The sequence below is a fragment of the Procambarus clarkii genome, chromosome 21, assembly GCF_040958095.1.
Source record: "Procambarus clarkii isolate CNS0578487 chromosome 21, FALCON_Pclarkii_2.0, whole genome shotgun sequence".
Taxonomy (NCBI): Eukaryota; Metazoa; Arthropoda; class Malacostraca; order Decapoda; family Cambaridae; genus Procambarus; species Procambarus clarkii.
In genome coordinates, this window is record NC_091170.1 from 12,104,135 (window position 1) to 12,121,833 (window position 17,699).

At 38.1% G+C, this 17,699-nt stretch overlaps 1 protein-coding gene across 1 annotated transcript; it reads left to right on the plus strand.

Annotated features, from left to right (window-relative positions):
- The first annotated feature begins 13,649 nt into the window (after window positions 1–13,649).
- On the plus strand, window positions 13,650–15,610 carry LOC138366929 (baculoviral IAP repeat-containing protein 8-like). The gene is made up of 3 exons (XM_069328199.1): window positions 13,650–14,296; window positions 14,425–14,589; window positions 14,701–15,610. The coding sequence occupies exons 1-3, from the start codon at window positions 13,930–13,932 to the stop codon at window positions 15,384–15,386; spliced, it is 1,218 nt and encodes a 405-aa protein (XP_069184300.1). The 5' UTR covers window positions 13,650–13,929; the 3' UTR covers window positions 15,387–15,610.
- The last annotated feature ends 2,089 nt before the right edge of the window (window positions 15,611–17,699 follow it).

The following is a 17,699-nucleotide window of genomic DNA, read 5'->3' on the forward strand; positions in this document are numbered from 1 at the left end:
TACCTTGTGGTAATCGGTGCACTGTCGTTCCTTTCCGTGTGGTTTGGGCAACAGCATACACGGTGAAGCCCAAGGAGACTCACAAGGTGTAGCCAGTCCATTGCTGCGGAGGTACTGTACTTCGGCGAACATGGCTTCCCATTTCTGCGAACTGATTAGGTAGTAAGGCTGACTGATGGGCATCGTATCAGCAGCTGGATGTTGTGTTGCACTAGAGTACATTCCTGAGGAGTGTTTAGAAATAGGTCTTTATGGGTAGGGATTAGTTTGATCATCGGAGCATTATTACAAGAAAGTTGAAGGTACTTGGGGAGATCTTTTAATATTTCACCTTTGGAGATCGCTGACTGAGAGTTATTGCATTCAGGTACAGAGATAGCAGGGTATGTGTTACTGTTGGAATAACTATATGCAAAAGCGGATAGAGACAAAAATACAGGTGGTGGATTACCTAATATGCTTTGAGGAGGTTGACGTGCCAGAGTTGTGTCTTACTCCGCCGATCAGAGTCTCTATAATGTAGTTATTGTTGGTTTTGCATTCTTTAATGTCGTATGAATCTGAAAATTTACTCTGGAAATGAGAGCTTGGGATAGGAAAATATGCCTGGACAAAGTCTCCTACATTTAATTTTCTGACTTTAGTATGCTTATCAAAGTGTCCTTTCATCATACGTTGGGAATTCACTAAATTAGCACTGGCAAACTTATGCACTTGTTCAAGGGTGTGTCTCAAGTTTTTAAGAAACTGAGATACATTAAGAGTATCACTGAAGGTGTTTGACGGCAAAGAATCCTTATAGGTTTTGAGGGGACTACGGCACTTCCGACCATAGAGCATCTCATGAGGAGATACTCAAAGGGACTCATTAGGAAGTCTTCTGAAAATGAGCATGAGAAGGTATAATTGCTTATCCCAATCTTTCTCTGTACTAATACAAAATTTCCTTAGTAGTGACCTAATGGTTTGATGGCTACGTTCTAGAGGTCTCTGTGAAGCAGGATGATATGTGCTACACAAGACTTGGGTGATGTTGAACTCCTGAAGAGTTTTCTTAAATGACTTACTGGGGAAATTTGTACCACAGTCGCTTGGAATCTTCTTTGGAAATCAATACTGAGTGAAGATCTTCAGTAGGTGCTTGACAACTGTAGCAGCTGTGATGTTCTTGATGGGAATTGCTATAGGGAACCTGGTGGTTGAACACATAATTGTGATGATGTATATGTTACCGGATCTAGTTCTAGGTAGAGGCCCAACGCAGTCGATGATGAGCTTTGAGAAGGGTTCTGAAGGCACAGGAATAGGAACCATTGGTGCCTTAGGAATAGGTGCATTAGTTTTACCTGCCATTTGACATGTATGGCAAGTATTATTAACAAAATTCTTTACATCTCGTGCCATGCCTGACCAAAAGTTGCCCTGGAGAAGAGCATGGTATGTCTTGTTGATGCCATAACGAGACATCGGGACATGGGCTAACATTAGAATCAGGGTTCTTAAAGATGTGAGAACTGATTCACGTTAGCCCAGTCATCCTCTGCCTTAAGTTTACTGGGTCTGAATCTATGATACAATAATTGATTATTGTGGATATAGAATCTGGGGATGGAATCAGTCATAATCTAAGCCTGGAAAAATAAGGGAGTTAAAGACGTGTCAGCTTGTTGCAACTTACGGAACTTCAACAGGTTGAGATTCAGTGGGAGGCCTCGCACATCTCGAGGGACAGCGGTGGCTACTGGTGGTGGCTGAGCGGCTTGAACACAGGTAGTCACTTGAAAAGGCTGTGAGATGTCGGCTGGTTCTTCTGTCACCGTTAATTCTTCCTCTGCTGCACACGTCATTGCAGGGTCTTCTTCCGTGTCTGAGTCACATACCTGGGGTTTGACATAGATGATTAGGTTGCAGGAGTCTTGTTGGTTAGCCAAGTCGTTGCCCAGGAGAAGTTGAATTCCCAGCAAGGGGAAAGGTTACTCCAGAATAACGACTTGGACTTCTCCACTAATGAATGAACACTCCACGTAGTGGCGAGCGGGAAAGGTGTGGTTGCAGTGAGGTCGGTGATCAGGACGGTTTCTCCAGTGTAGGTGACTATGGGTGCAGCGGCTTTGAGTAGAATACTCTGTAGCGAAGGTACCTCAAGATGCTCACTTGAATCTTTCATCAGAATCTCTGCCGTCGGCAGAGACAGTTCCTATATACACATGTCTGTTAAATAAAGATCAGTAGCTGGAACATTTACATGTAACACAGGCATAGTAAACTTAGGAGGTTGAGGTTTAGGCTCATGTGATTCAGTGGTAGCTTTACAATGGGGACTGGTACATTTGTCGATGGTGTGTCCTTATGTTTTACAATGCCTACAGTAGAGTGCATAGTTAACATCTTTATGACTTACTTTAGCTGGAGAATACCTGGCTCAAGATGGTTTACTGGAATCTGAATAAAAAGATTTATGAATTAGACTATAAGTATCAGTCAACTGTGCACGTTTAATGAGGTTCGTCTCTCCCTTATCTGCATGATGAAGGCGCATTGGGTTAGGTATACGTCGTATAAATTCTCCCAATAACACATGTTTAATTAAATCAACAAAGGTTGTGATTTGGCCTGATTCCAACCACTACATGAAATACCTAGTCTAAATGTGCACATATTCCACGTAGGTAATAGCACTACTTTTGACATTGTCCCTGAAACGTCGTCGATAACTTTCTGTGGATAGTAGACATGCATCAAGGGTAGCTTGTTTTAATATATCTTAATCAGTCTCAGTGGCAAGAGTACTGAGAGTCAAGGCAGTTCTTCCTGTAAGATGAGCTATGAGAAGTACTGACCATTGGTTCCTAGGCCAGTTGAGTTGATTGGTCAAAGCCTCAAATGAAGTGAAAAATGAATCCACCTTTGCCTCTAATAAAAGTGGCATCATTTGGACACAATGAGAAGAATTTAAACGTACCGGTAAGTTGGCGTCTGCTTCCTGGCGTTGAAAGATGTGGGTAGCTTCAAGTTCCAACTCCTGACGACGGTAATCGAGTGCGGAAGCAGCTTACTCTTGTTCTAAGCGCAGTGCGATGGCAGTTTCACTTTCTCCATATTCTCTCTGTATAGTTGAAATTCTTACGCTAAGTTCTGGAGTCTTTCTGCTCCTCGTTGACGTTGTAAAGCAGCTTCTTGCTCCCGGAGCTTGATTCTACGTTGCTCGTGTGTACGTTGCTCTGCAGTGGCGTCCTGTCTTCTCATTTTCGTTCATCATTCTCGGCTTCTAAACGGGTTAACTCGATCTTAAGCTTCATGAGGGTGAGTGTAGATTTATCAGCTACATTATGTTATTCTGAAGTGATAAGACCATTTTCAGCTAAATAGTCTAGAATCATGTCATGCAGTTCGCTTTTAGTGACCCCATGGGGAGGAGAGAGGTGATACTCTGTGGTTAATGTGAGTAGTTCGGCTTTCGTAGCACGGACTAAGGTAGCAATTACCTGCTCTGGGCTGGAACGGAAACCGGCTAAGCGAAACATGACGGAAATACAAATGCAAATAATAAAATAATGGAAGAAAAATGTAGATGCCTGACAGCTGAGTGGACAGCGCTCGGGATTCGTAGTCCTGAGGTTCCAGGTTTGATTCCCGGTGTAGGCGGAAACAAATGGGCAGAGATTCTTTCACCCTGATGTCCCTGCTCACCTCGCAGTAAATAGGTACCTGGGAGTTAGACAGCTGCTACGGGCTGCTTCCTGGGGGTGTGTAACAAAAAGGAGGCCTGGTCAAGGACCGGGCCGCGTGGACGCTAAGCCCCGAAATCACCTCAAGATGTGCCCTGTAGGCGAAACAATTAGTGAGGATTACCAGGTTGACTAAATGTGATGTGGCAACATGCACGAAAATGGTTGTATATAACTGGCAACACTATACGATCGTAACTTTCCTATAAAGCAACAATAAATTTACAAGATAAATTACTGAAATATATATGATCAATTGAAATAAAAATAAGTTTTGAACCTTAGTAAGGACTTGGAGAAACAAAATAAACGACTGTTTTGAGGTAGTAAAAAATAAAAAAGGTGTAGGGATGTTTATACACTGGTCTCTACTATTGATAAGGGAAAGGGCAAGAGGTGTCCTATTGGAATCCAGGAAACTAACTAGAGAGTTAACATGCCTTGTGCTTTGTAAAAGAACAGTTAACTCCCTACGTGAGTGAGCAGTTAATCGCAGACTTTGAACGAAGGCTTAAGGGTTCGGAGGATGTCAACACTGTGCCGAGAACGGCTGTACGAATCCTGAACGTTCAACACAGACCTGAATGAGAAAAGAACTTTGGCCCCATACTGCCTCCTAAGTTCGTACTGCAAAGTGGAACGTAATAGTTAGATAACAAACCAAAGTGTTAGTACCATTAGTACCAGACGAGGTGATCTGTCTGAATGAGCTACTTCTGCAGGGACACAATTAATATGGGGTAAATAAGATATAGCAAACGTTTAGAAGACTAACTATTACGAGAATGAATTTGCCCATAAAACCTCATGTAACCAAAAGTCAATCTAATAAACAAATCACAAATTTCTACACCTGTAATTTAAATACAGTTAGTCACCAAAAAGAAAATCTCAAATTAGGCTATGAAACGCAAACAAGTATAAAAGCCAAGTAAAACAGCTGAACGCAACATTCAGCAAAGGTTGTTAGGAACAACCCAAATCAACGTGACGTGTTGCAGCATCGCAGCTATACTGGACAGGTGTAATGTGGCTCACACTCTCATCGAATAAAGAAAGTGCTGCTTAGACTGCACTTTGCAGAGTGAAAATTGCAAGATTAAACAATAAACTGACGAACAATTAAACCACTTTACTTTAATCTTAAACATTAATAAACATAAACAAAGGTACTTGAAAATTACTTGGCAATTAAACATAAAAATACAAGAAAAGAAAATATGACCAACGTTACATTACATATATTAATAATAATGGTGACTATGAACAGTGTTTACAACATCACACGTATCTACCAGGACCACCGTCACACGTATCCACCAGGACCACCGTCACACGTATCCACCAGGACCACCGTCACACGTATCCACCAGGACCACCGTCACACGTATCCACCAGGACCACCGTCACACATATCCACCAAGACCACCGTCACACGTATCCACCAGGACCACCGTCACACATATCCACCAGGACCACCGTCACACGTATCCACCAGGACCACCGTCACACGTATCTACCAGGACCACCGTCACACGTATCCACCAGGACCACCGTCACACGTATCCACCAAGACTACCGTCACACATATCCACCAGGACCACCGTCACACGTATCCACCAGGACCACCGTCACACGTATCTACCAGGACCACCGTCACACGTATCCACCAGGACCACCGTCACACGTATCCACCAAGACTACCGTCACACATATCCACCAGGACCACCGTCACACGTATCCACCAGGACCACCGTCACACGTATCCACCAGGACCACCGTCACACATATCCACCAGGACCACCGTCACACGTATCCACCAGGACCACCGTCACACGTATCCACCAGGACCACCGTCACACATATCCACCAGGACCATCGTCACACGTATCCACCAGGACCACCGTCACACATATCCACCAGGACCACCGTCACACGTATCCACCAGGACCACCGTCACACGTATCCACCAGGACCACCGTCACACATATCCACCAGGACCACCATCACACGTATCCACCAGGACCACCGTCACACGTATCCACCAGGACCACCGTCACACATATCCACCAGGACCACCGTCACACGTATCCACCAGGACCACCGTCACACGTATCCACCAGGACCACCGTCACACGTATCTACCAGAGTAGTAGGGAGTAAGAGCCACAGGCAACTTTTTTTTTTGGCGAGAGGACCCCTGTGGACTGTAAGAGCCACAGGCAACTTTTTTTTTTGGGGAGCGGACCCCTGTGGACTGTAAGATCCACAGGCAACTTTTTTTTTTTTTTTTCTGGAAATTCATGTGTAGCGCTTTAGGGTTTTCAGGTGAATTTGGGGAGTCACAGATTTGGAATTAAGGAATTCTTATGAGGAAAATAATTATTGAGATTTTAGAAGTTTGTTAAAGTTCTTATGAGAAAAATAATTTCCGAGACATAGAAGTTTGTTAAGGCCTTATGGGACAAATTCAAGTAACGTATGTAGCTCTTTAGGGCTTCCAGGAGAACTCTACGGACATGATTTACATGTTTTCAACTTACAAAATCGTCTATGTAAGCCTTAGTTATTCATATAAATTTAGAAAAACACCTGTGTAAGTCATGGTTTTCAGGGTTTCGTACATCACACCCCCCTCCCTCCCCCCTTACCTCGCAATCTCTCGCGTCACCTTTATTTACCTTACGCCCGGCCAGCCAGACCTCTTATCTTATCTTCTCCATAATAATATCTGGACCGTCCCTCCTCTCTCTCTCTCTCTCCTTTCATTCAGTTCAACTATTTTCCAACATCGTATGTTTGCTCCTTTTCATTAAGCAAGTCAGTTTTACACAAATAAATCATGTTAGTAAGCATGTTCTAGCTCACGTTCCCCCACCTTAGTCCCCTGTCGTATAATGAATACTATCATTCCAATCCCTCTAAAATTTAAAAATAATCATATTTCAAATGTAGTTCAATACAGTAATTTAGTTACCAAGCTCCAGCGCTTGTCCTCCGCCTTAGCTCTCTCTCGTATCTTCGTTAGTATCAGTCCAATTTCCCTGAAATTTTTACCCTCTGTATTTCGGGCACCGTAAATAAGATCAAAACAGTTACCAAGCTCCAGCTCTTGTCCTCCGCCTTAGCTCTCTCTCGTATCTTCGTTAGTATCAGTCCAATTTCCCTGAAATTTCTACCCTCTGTATTTCAGGCACCGTAAATAAGATCAAAACAGTTACCAAGCTCCAGCGCTTGTCCTCCGCCTTAGTTCTCTTTCGTATCTTTGTAAATAAACCATCAATTTCCCTTAAATTGTTACCCTCTGTATTTCAGACACCGTAAATAAAATCAAGTCAGTTATCGAGCTCCAGCTCTCGTCCCCGCCTTAATTCTCTTTCGTATCTTTGTAAATAACCCATCAATTTCCCTAAAATTAAAAGCAGACATACTTCAAAGTTAGTAAATAAGATCAAGTCAGTTACTGAGCTCCAGCTCTCGTCCCCCACCCTCTTCCACCCTCAAGTCTTTGTAAATAAACCATCAATTTCCCTTAAATTTTTACCCTCTGTATTTCAGACACCGTAAATAAAATCAAGTCAGTTATCGAGCTCCAGCTCTCGTCCCCGCCTTAATTCTCTTTCGTATCTTTGTAAATAACCCATCAATTTCCCTAAAATTAAAAGCAGACATACTTCAAAGTTAGTAAATAAGATCAAGTCAGTTACTGAGCTCCAGCTCTCGTCCCCCACCCTCTTCCACCCTCAAGTCTTTGTAAATAAAACATCAATTTCCCTTAAATTTTTACCCTCTGTATTTCAGACATAGTAAATATGATGAAAACAATTATAAAACTCTAGCTCTTGTCCTCTGTCCAAGTTCACTCCTGTAAATTCATTACTATCAATCCAAATCCCCCTGAGATTTAAACACCCAACTACATTTTCAGACATAGTAAATAAAAACCAGTTCAGTTATCAAGTTACAACTCTTGTGCCCCAGCTTAGTTCATTTGTGCAAGTTCTTTATTTTCCAACTAAATCACCCTGAGATTTAAGATCACCTTATTTTCTAACGTAGTAAAATTAATCTGGACATTAGCCTTAGATCATCAGACATAAATATATTCGATCAAGTCCGTCTCCAGCGTATCTCTTATCCGAGTATACACATAACCCCAACCTGTTTAATTATCTTTCACCCCCTCCCACCTTCCTCCATCTCATCCAAGTCTCATAAATTTAAATGTAGCTGTTAATTTGCGTTCTTTCCCCATTCATAGCATATTCTCTGTAAGTTCAGATCTGTACTTAGTCTTACATATTCTCTAGTTCTTTCCCATTTATACAAGACTTAAACAACTATTACCGTCTCCTCTATCTTATTTAAACATGAGTCATATGTAAATATACTCGACTCTTTCCATCCATTACAAGTCCTAGCTTGTTCACCGCCCAACTCACTACGCTATTTCTACTCTACATGTTATAGCATGTTTTCCGCTCATCTTGGTACCAACCCTTACAATCTCTCTCTCATTCCTTTACATGTCTCAGCATGTTCGCCTCGCATCTTACTACGCTGTCTACTTTACATGTCGTAGCGTGTATTACTGTGTCCCATATCTTATTTAAACATGAGTCATATGTAAATATACCCGACTCCTTCCATCCATTACAAGTCCTAGCTTGTTCACCGCCCAACTCACTACACTGTCTACTTTACATGTTGTAGCATGTTTTCCGCACATCTTGATACCATCCCTTACAATCTCTCAATCCTTTACACATCCCAACTTTCAACCCTTTCTTACAATTTTCCTCCATCCCTCCGCTACATGTTCTTACCCGTTCATTACAGTCCACTACATATTCTCTAATCATCTCTGTACTAATTCTCAAAACTAGTTGTTTCTGTCATTTTAGTAAGTAAGTAAGTAAGTAGATCATCGTTATTAACAACGACAACAACAACAACAACAGTAACATTACTAATTCACAGTAAGTTACTACTGAGCATTTGGTAGTTATCCATTTTCAAATAAGGTCAATATAAATCATTCTAAGACATCTTCGTACAATTAAAGATACTTGCCTGTGCACTAAGTCATTACTTACAGTAGCATCTTAAGGCATTGTTTTCGTAACTCAGTTTTATTAAACATACACCTTCATTAGTCAAAGGAAAACTTTTCAAGTCATTGTATTCAATATTTCCGTTAAACTTACTACATCATGTCATTATTCTGTTTCATAATTAAGTACTTGTTTCAGTCCTCCAATGTAATAAGCAAATTATTCTATTAAGGATAAAGAAATCTTATTTAGAAGAGACATTAAGTTTATTACAACATTTAACGCATACAAGTGTTTTTAGTAGTTATACAGGTATTCAAGAAATCATAAGTGTTCTTAGTAGTTTTACAAGTGTTCAAGAAAATCATATACAAGTAAGTGTTCTTAGTAGTTATACAGGTATTTCAAGAAATCATAAGTGTTCAAGAAGCAATCATATACAAGTGTTCTTAGTAGTTATACAAGTGTTCAAGAAAATCATATACAAGTGTTCTTAGTAGTTATACAAGTGTTCAAGAAATCATAAACACTATAGTCTTATATAGAAATAAACATTTGAATTTATAAAAGAATTATAAGTAAAACATGTATTTGATTTCACACAATGAAACTCACTATCCAGCAAGTTAAAAAATCCATCACATGCACAGCATCCCCCTTCCCCTTCTCCAAAATAGATTAGTTTTTGTCCCTTAAATTCCTTTAAAACATAGAAAGCATCGCTATAAACATTATCATCACAAATCAATTCAGGCCAGGACATTAGAAGTACTTCTCTGTCATTACAATAAGTCCTAACTGCTTCTACAGCATCCATTTGTTCAACCTCCATCCACTTACTCTCACCCATATTCGAGTAATTATCTGTAGCTCGTACCACATTAGTATGTCTTATCCTAATAAGATTTTCAATAAAGGCCATACCAGAGAAAACACCAAGTACAGGATCCTGTCCTATAAATCTCATCACTGCCTCTATTTCTATCTTTTGGGGGGTATGATATCCTATTTCTGGTCTCATCTTTATTAAATTTAACGGAAAAGATGGAAAGCTCTCCTCCATATAATCAATTAAACTCCAATGTTCATCTTCTTCTGTTTTAGGGTGAATAATACTAAGCTCTTTCACAGTCTTACTATTTACCTGCTGTTGCAGTTCATCCTGGCTCATTATAGTATACACTTCTCGTTCTTCAGAACTCAACTTATTAATAAACCAGTTTGCAGCATTTGGAGAACCAATTTCATCCACAAATTTTCTTATAAAAAATTTATCCTTTAAGTTACATCCTATAGGCACTTCTTCAAATTCTGGAAATATGTATTTAAAACGGGGTTTAGGTCTAAAAGTGCAAATTATTTTATCGCCTTTAAATAACAAAGAAATTTTCTTCATCTCGGCCTTACTAGGAATTTTCGTCAGCAACAACACTTGACAATTCTCATGTTTCTTGAGTACATCTGTAACACTCTCTTTTAAGCTAAATAAGACTATGTCACATTTTATCAATGGAAGTTCTTCTTTCAACTTTATAAAATCACGACCAATCAGTATCATTAAAACATTTTCACTTTTGCTAATAAACTTTGCTAGAGCTGGAACAATGTTCTCATGCGTACATTTATCAGTATGTGTCATCACTTTATAAGTCTGTTTTTCCGCCAGGGGCATATTCTTCCACAAAACAGTCGAAGCTGGACTTTGCCATATAGTTTCTGACACAAGATCAGGCATGCTTCCAAACCCTGGTAGACTCTTCACATCCATCACATGGGGTAAATCTTTAAACAAAGAAAAATACAATATTTAACACAGGGACTATTAAATAATCATAATATTTCAAAACTAAAAGATATTCAATAATAAGCAAAATTATATCACAACAAATATAACGAGTACTGTAAGTACATCATACAATAAGCACTTACTGTATACAGCAGCCATCGATCCGAGTATGTCTTCTCACTGTTGGACCGAGATGGGGAGTTTATGGCAAGATATATCCCGACCTAGCTTATCACATCGGAGATTGTTACGCTCCGCCCCTCTCTCTTAGCTGTAGTTTCCAAATTAGTTATATGTATTATTTTAGATCTACTAGTTTTAACTATGACATTCTCTTCCGTTTATTAGATCCACCCTCTACTTGTTTCTTCTCTCTCCCAGTCCCCGTAACATCTTCTCCAAGAGGTATACGAACCATTAATAATTCTTTTTTATTATTCTTTAAAACATAAGCTAAATGGGCTAGTCCTGGAAAATAGTGTGTCTCCCATTCTTCTTGTTCTTCTTTACTCCATCCTATTCCGTCATTAAACCCAATACCATATGGAATAATTATACGCTGGATTAAATTATTATTTCTTGCCTGACAACAAATTTGTCTTATTGCAGATTTAAAACTCCAACGTTTAATAATATCTTTCTGTAATCCTAGATCTTCATTAGAGCTACTGTATTGAAGTCCTATAATATGAGGTTTTATTTCTGGTTCTGGAGATAAAGCAAGTACTATACCACCAGGAGTTATATTATTCTGTACCACTTCACACTCGGAAACTTTACTGTAAGGATATTTTTCCCATAACAGTTGTGCAAATCCACCAGATAAATTATGAGAATCGTAGACAAGACAGTCTCCAGGTTTTAGAATTTCATCACTAGTAAAATCAGCATCTATAATACACTTATTCAAACGCTTAAGCTTCACTTGCATGTACATAGAACAATCCATCTTGAAGTAAGACAGAAAAAGTTTCGTACCTCTTCCTATATACTCAGAAAAGTAGAGTTGACATTTAGACATTAAAAAAGGGAGAAAATAAACACACGAGTTTCTATTTTGTTATTTAATGTGTAAAAATGTACAATGTATTTAATTTGTAAAAATGTACAAAGTATAAATTATTTACAGACATTATTATTCCCAATCCATCTTCTCTTCTAAATTTGTAAAACTACTACTAACACACATTGTAACATTAGTATCAACAGACGTAGTAACATTAACAGGTGTTGAATTAATTGTATCAGACAACTTAGTGTTGATAGAAGGTGAACTAGCATCAGCGGTAGCAGGCGTAGCATCATCTTCAGGTGTCCTAGCAGCATCAGTAGCATTAGTTGTGGGTCCATTTTGAAGAACAGCAATGTATGGAATCTTATTTTCAAAGATGCCGTGGGTGGATGACTGAGGAGGAACGATGTTTTCAGGACGTACTATGAAGAGTACAATACCTCGTTTTCGTAGTTTTTGTCCTATTTTCTCAAGTATAGGCAAATATTTACTTTCCCATACTGCGCAGTTGTCCAAATAACTTGACATGCCAAACCCATATGGAATAATAATTCTCTTAACACATCTTTTAAGAATGAAAACAAGGGCTTCCTTCAGAGCATTTTCAAACCAGCGCCATCTCTGATATTCTGTATCTTTTTCAAGTCCATCGTAAAAATGTTCATCTAAACTTCGTACTTCACACGGAGGATTTTCATATGCTGGTAAAGTTGCAGGTCTACTAGCAAACTGAGTCACTAAACCAATAATAAGGGGTAGATGGGGATCTTCATCCATCCTGTTGTTAAATTCAGGTGGTTCTCCAATATGTATACTGCCAGGGTTACTGCGATAAGATACAACAGCCCTGTTTTTGTAAGGAAAGTTTTCACGATGTAATCTCGCATATGGGTAACGATCCCACAATCCTTGCACAATTTTACACATTTGTACACTCGTAGCATCAAGATCGTACAATAAACAGTCGTGATTATTGTAGACGGACAGGGAGGCAAAGTCTCCAATAATAGTCTTGATCTCCATAGCCTTGAATATCCAAGCTTGAAGTAGATTCTGACATCCAAGAAGAGGAGGACACCGTAAGAGATCACTCCGGGGGAAGCATATATACATCTTTAGGCTGCGCGTAGAAACACTGCGCACACAAAAGGTTGCCAAGTGTTACTTGCTCTTCCTCTGCATAATCTCCTCGTTAAACAGTAATTTAACTTCCACTCCGTAGGGTTTTAACTGTTTATACATATCTTCAATAACAGGAAGATAAGTATTTTCCCAAACTTTATCTCTTCGAACACATGTAATCCCAATTCCTGTTGGTATTATAACTCTCATAATTTGAGGAGAGCCCTTGATAAAGTTAAATAAATCTTTCATACCATTCTTGAAGTAGACGAGACGATTAATGGATGTATCTTCGTTTAATCCAGAGAGCATGTTTCTGTCTTTTGAGTTTTCTATAATTCCCTGAGCAATGTTATTACTTTCTATAGGTAATCCAATACCGTATTGTGTGGTTATAGCAACAATATACGGAAGATTTTCTCCTTTAGAGATATGAATTGTTCCTGGTACTGGACGATCTTCAGGGATACATCTCTTAAGACTGTACAAGGGTCGGCGAACATTATAAGCATCAGCATGAGAATATTTCTTGGCTAAGTCTAGGGCCATTCCTCTGGGAACACAGGATATACAGTTCACTCCGTACACAATACAGGTTTCATTATTACAAAATGAATCGTCGGTTAAATAACCCTGACAAGTTGTCAGAACAGTATCCATGGTGAATTTTCTTTCTCGTAAGGTAGTAGATACGATCCAGATAGTCGTAATAATATCCCTAATGTGAGGTCCGCGCTCTTATATTGGGGGAAATGTAAAAGTTACCACTTATTTGAATATATTAATAAGGATTTTTGTTACCTTAGAGTGATATTATATATTACATTATAACTAATAGTATATTTCATTTTAGGATATAGATGCTTTAAGCATATATTTTAATTAGATTAAATAAGAATTTACTACTAAATTATATATATATATATATCTATCATTATGTACGGCAGCTACGAATAATGACGTAACAGTATACTTTTAGCGAGATTGCCAAAGTGATGTATTTTTCTAATAAGTCTAATAAATAATGAAAGTAGTTTACTAAGTATTTATATAAGAGCTTTATTTAATTATGAAACTTTAAGGATTTTTAAATAGAGAAGTATTTAGAGGAGATTACTGTCTATTATAAATGAGGAAACTGTTAAATATGTAGCGATGTACGATACTTATTTTAGGGATATATATACTTGCTTATCCTACTCTAATAGTTAGTGCTGCCCTCACACGATGGATCCTTTGTGTGCCAGGAAGTTTTACAGTATAGAAAGCCTTAAATGTGCAGGAGTTAGACTACAAACATTTGTGGATTGGCCCATTAAGTGGTTAAACCCTATTGACTTAGTTGAAGATGGGTTCTATTACCTTCGCAATAGTGATTACTGTTTGTGTGCATTTTGTTATTGTATAGTAGGTGCATGGATTGTTGGTGATACCCCCAGAAGACGTCATAAGATCATTAATCAAGACTGTGCCTTTATTAGAGGCGAGAGGAGTGACAATGTTTCTTTAGAGGTGTCTGAGATAGCTTTCAAATATGGACTGGAATTTGTTTCCCATAAAATAGAATTGGGAAATAAGAAAATAAGTGGTAGTAGTAAGTATATATTCTTATGATGTATTCTTATACCAGTCTTATATACTCTGTACAAAACTTGATTGCTTAAATAGATACTTCTTATTCTTCTAAAGAATAATTTACGTAACTACGTTATATTTTTTTAGGTGGTGCTCCTCCTAAGGAAGATCTGGGATTGATAAAATTTAGGAAATCGCTGAATCCAGGATTGGTAACTTATAAATGTCGCCTAGAGACATTTGATATGACATGGCCTGGAAGCGTCAAGCAAACTTCTCATGAGCTGGCAGAAGCTGGTTTTTTTTACTGTGGTATGAAGTGTTTTAACTATTTTAAACTTAATAGAGTTATAAGTAAAGAAATAATGAATATTAGTTAAAAGATAGTAACGAGATAATGCTGGATTGTTTTATGGTTTTCAGGTATAAGTGACCACGTCTGCTGCTATCACTGCGCCTGTGGAATACGAAATTGGAGACCAGAAGATGATCCTTGGACTTTACATGCGAGATGTAGTCCAGAATGTGCTTACATTATTCTTGCAAGGGGCAAGGAATTTGTTAAGAATGCTAGATTGACAATGCCATTACCTATAAAACCTATAGACAATGATTTAATTAATATCTTAATGGAGGGTATGGATAAGTTCAAACATCTGATTCATAAAAAATTAATACCTGTGGAGAGTATAAGATATGCTTTAAGTGAGTACCTTAAGGAATCCAGAGATTTGTTGCCTTTTATTATACAAAGTAGATGTCTAGAAATCGTGTTGAGGTATATGCAAGAGGGAACAGATATTTATTTACGGGTACGGGACTTAATTTATGAAGCAGTTGATGATAAAAAGGAACAAGAAGTTACGCTTGAAGATCTGGGATTGAAAACTTTACCGGAGACTTGTACTAACACTGATGAAAACAAGGACTGTATAGAACAATCTTGGGAAGAAGATATTTTATGCAGAGTTTGTATGGATAAAAATATAAATATTGTAATACTACCATGTAAACATATGGTGACATGCAGTGGTTGTCTTTTAGCTCTGAAATGCTGTCCAATTTGTAGAGGAAATATTTTATATATAATAAATCCAATTGCTTCTTGAACACTTGTATATGATTTTCTTGAACATTTGTATAACTACTAAGAACACTTGTATATGATTTTCTTGAACACTTGTATAACTACTAAGAACACTTGTATATGATTTTCTTGAACACTTATGATTTCTTGAAATACCTGTATAACTACTAAGAACACTTACTTGTATATGATTTTCTTGAACACTTGTAAAACTACTAAGAACACTTATGATTTCTTGAATACCTGTATAACTACTAAAAACACTTGTATGCGTTAAATGTTGTAATAAACTTAATGTCTCTTCTAAATAAGATTTCTTTATCCTTAATAGAATAATTTGCTTATTACATTGGAGGACTGAAACAAGTACTTAATTATGAAACAGAATAATGACATGATGTAGTAAGTTTAACGGAAATATTGAATACAATGACTTGAAAAGTTTTCCTTTGACTAATGAAGGTGTATGTTTAATAAAACTGAGTTACGAAAACAATGCCTTAAGATGCTACTGTAAGTAATGACTTAGTGCACAGGCAAGTATCTTTAATTGTACGAAGATGTCTTAGAATGATTTATATTGACCTTATTTGAAAATGGATAACTACCAAATGCTCAGTAGTAACTTACTGTGAATTAGTAATGTTACTGTTGTTGTTGTTGTTGTCGTTGTTAATAACGATGATCTACTTACTTACTTACTTACTAAAATGACAGAAACAACTAGTTTTGAGAATTAGTACAGAGATGATTAGAGAATATGTAGTGGACTGTAATGAACGGGTAAGAACATGTAGCGGAGGGATGGAGGAAAATTGTAAGAAAGGGTTGAAAGTTGGGATGTGTAAAGGATTGAGAGATTGTAAGGGATGGTATCAAGATGTGCGGAAAACATGCTACAACATGTAAAGTAGACAGTGTAGTGAGTTGGGCGGTGAACAAGCTAGGACTTGTAATGGATGGAAGGAGTCGGGTATATTTACATATGACTCATGTTTAAATAAGATATGGGACACAGTAATACACGCTACAACATGTAAAGTAGACAGCGTAGTAAGATGCGAGGCGAACATGCTGAGACATGTAAAGGAATGAGAGAGAGATTGTAAGGGTTGGTACCAAGATGAGCGGAAAACATGCTATAACATGTAGAGTAGAAATAGCGTAGTGAGTTGGGCGGTGAACAAGCTAGGACTTGTAATGGATGGAAAGAGTCGGGTATATTTACATATGACTCATGTTTAAATAAGATAGAGGAGACGGTAATAGTTGTTTAAGTCTTGTATAAATGGGAAAGAACTAGAGAATATGTAAGACTAAGTACAGATCTGAACTTACAGAGAATATGCTATGAATGGGGAAAGAACGCAAATTAACAGCTACATTTAAATTTATGAGACTTGGATGAGATGGAGGAAGGTGGGAGGGGGTGAAAGATAATTAAACAGGTTGGGGTTATGTGTATACTCGGATAAGAGATACGCTGGAGACGGACTTGATCGAATATATTTATGTCTGATGATCTAAGGCTAATGTCCAGATTAATTTTACTACGTTAGAAAATAAGGTGATCTTAAATCTCAGGGTGATTTAGTTGGAAAATAAAGAACTTGCACAAATGAACTAAGCTGGGGCACAAGAGTTGTAACTTGATAACTGAACTGGTTTTTATTTACTATGTCTGAAAATGTAGTTGGGTGTTTAAATCTCAGGGGGATTTGGATTGATAGTAATGAATTTACAGGAGTGAACTTGGACAGAGGACAAGAGCTAGAGTTTTATAATTGTTTTCATCATATTTACTATGTCTGAAATACAGAGGGTAAAAATTTAAGGGAAATTGATGGTTTATTTACAAAGACTTGAGGGTGGAAGAGGGTGGGGGACGAGAGCTGGAGCTCAGTAACTGACATGATCTTATTTACTAACTTTGAAGTATGTCTGCTTTTAATTTTAGGGAAATTGATGGGTTATTTACAAAGATACGAAAGAGAATTAAGGCGGGGACGAGAGCTGGAGCTCGATAACTGACTTGATTTTATTTACGGTGTCTGAAATACAGAGGGTAAAAATTTAAGGGAAATTGATGGTTTATTTACAAAGACTTGAGGGTGGAAGAGGGTGGGGGACGAGAGCTGGAGCTCAGTAACTGACTTGATCTTATTTACTAACTTTGAAGTATGTCTGCTTTTAATTTTAGGGAAATTGATGGGTTATTTACAAAGATACGAAAGAGAATTAAGGCGGGGACGAGAGCTGGAGCTCGATAACTGACTTGATTTTATTTACGGTGTCTGAAATACAGAGGGTAACAATTTAAGGGAAATTGATGGTT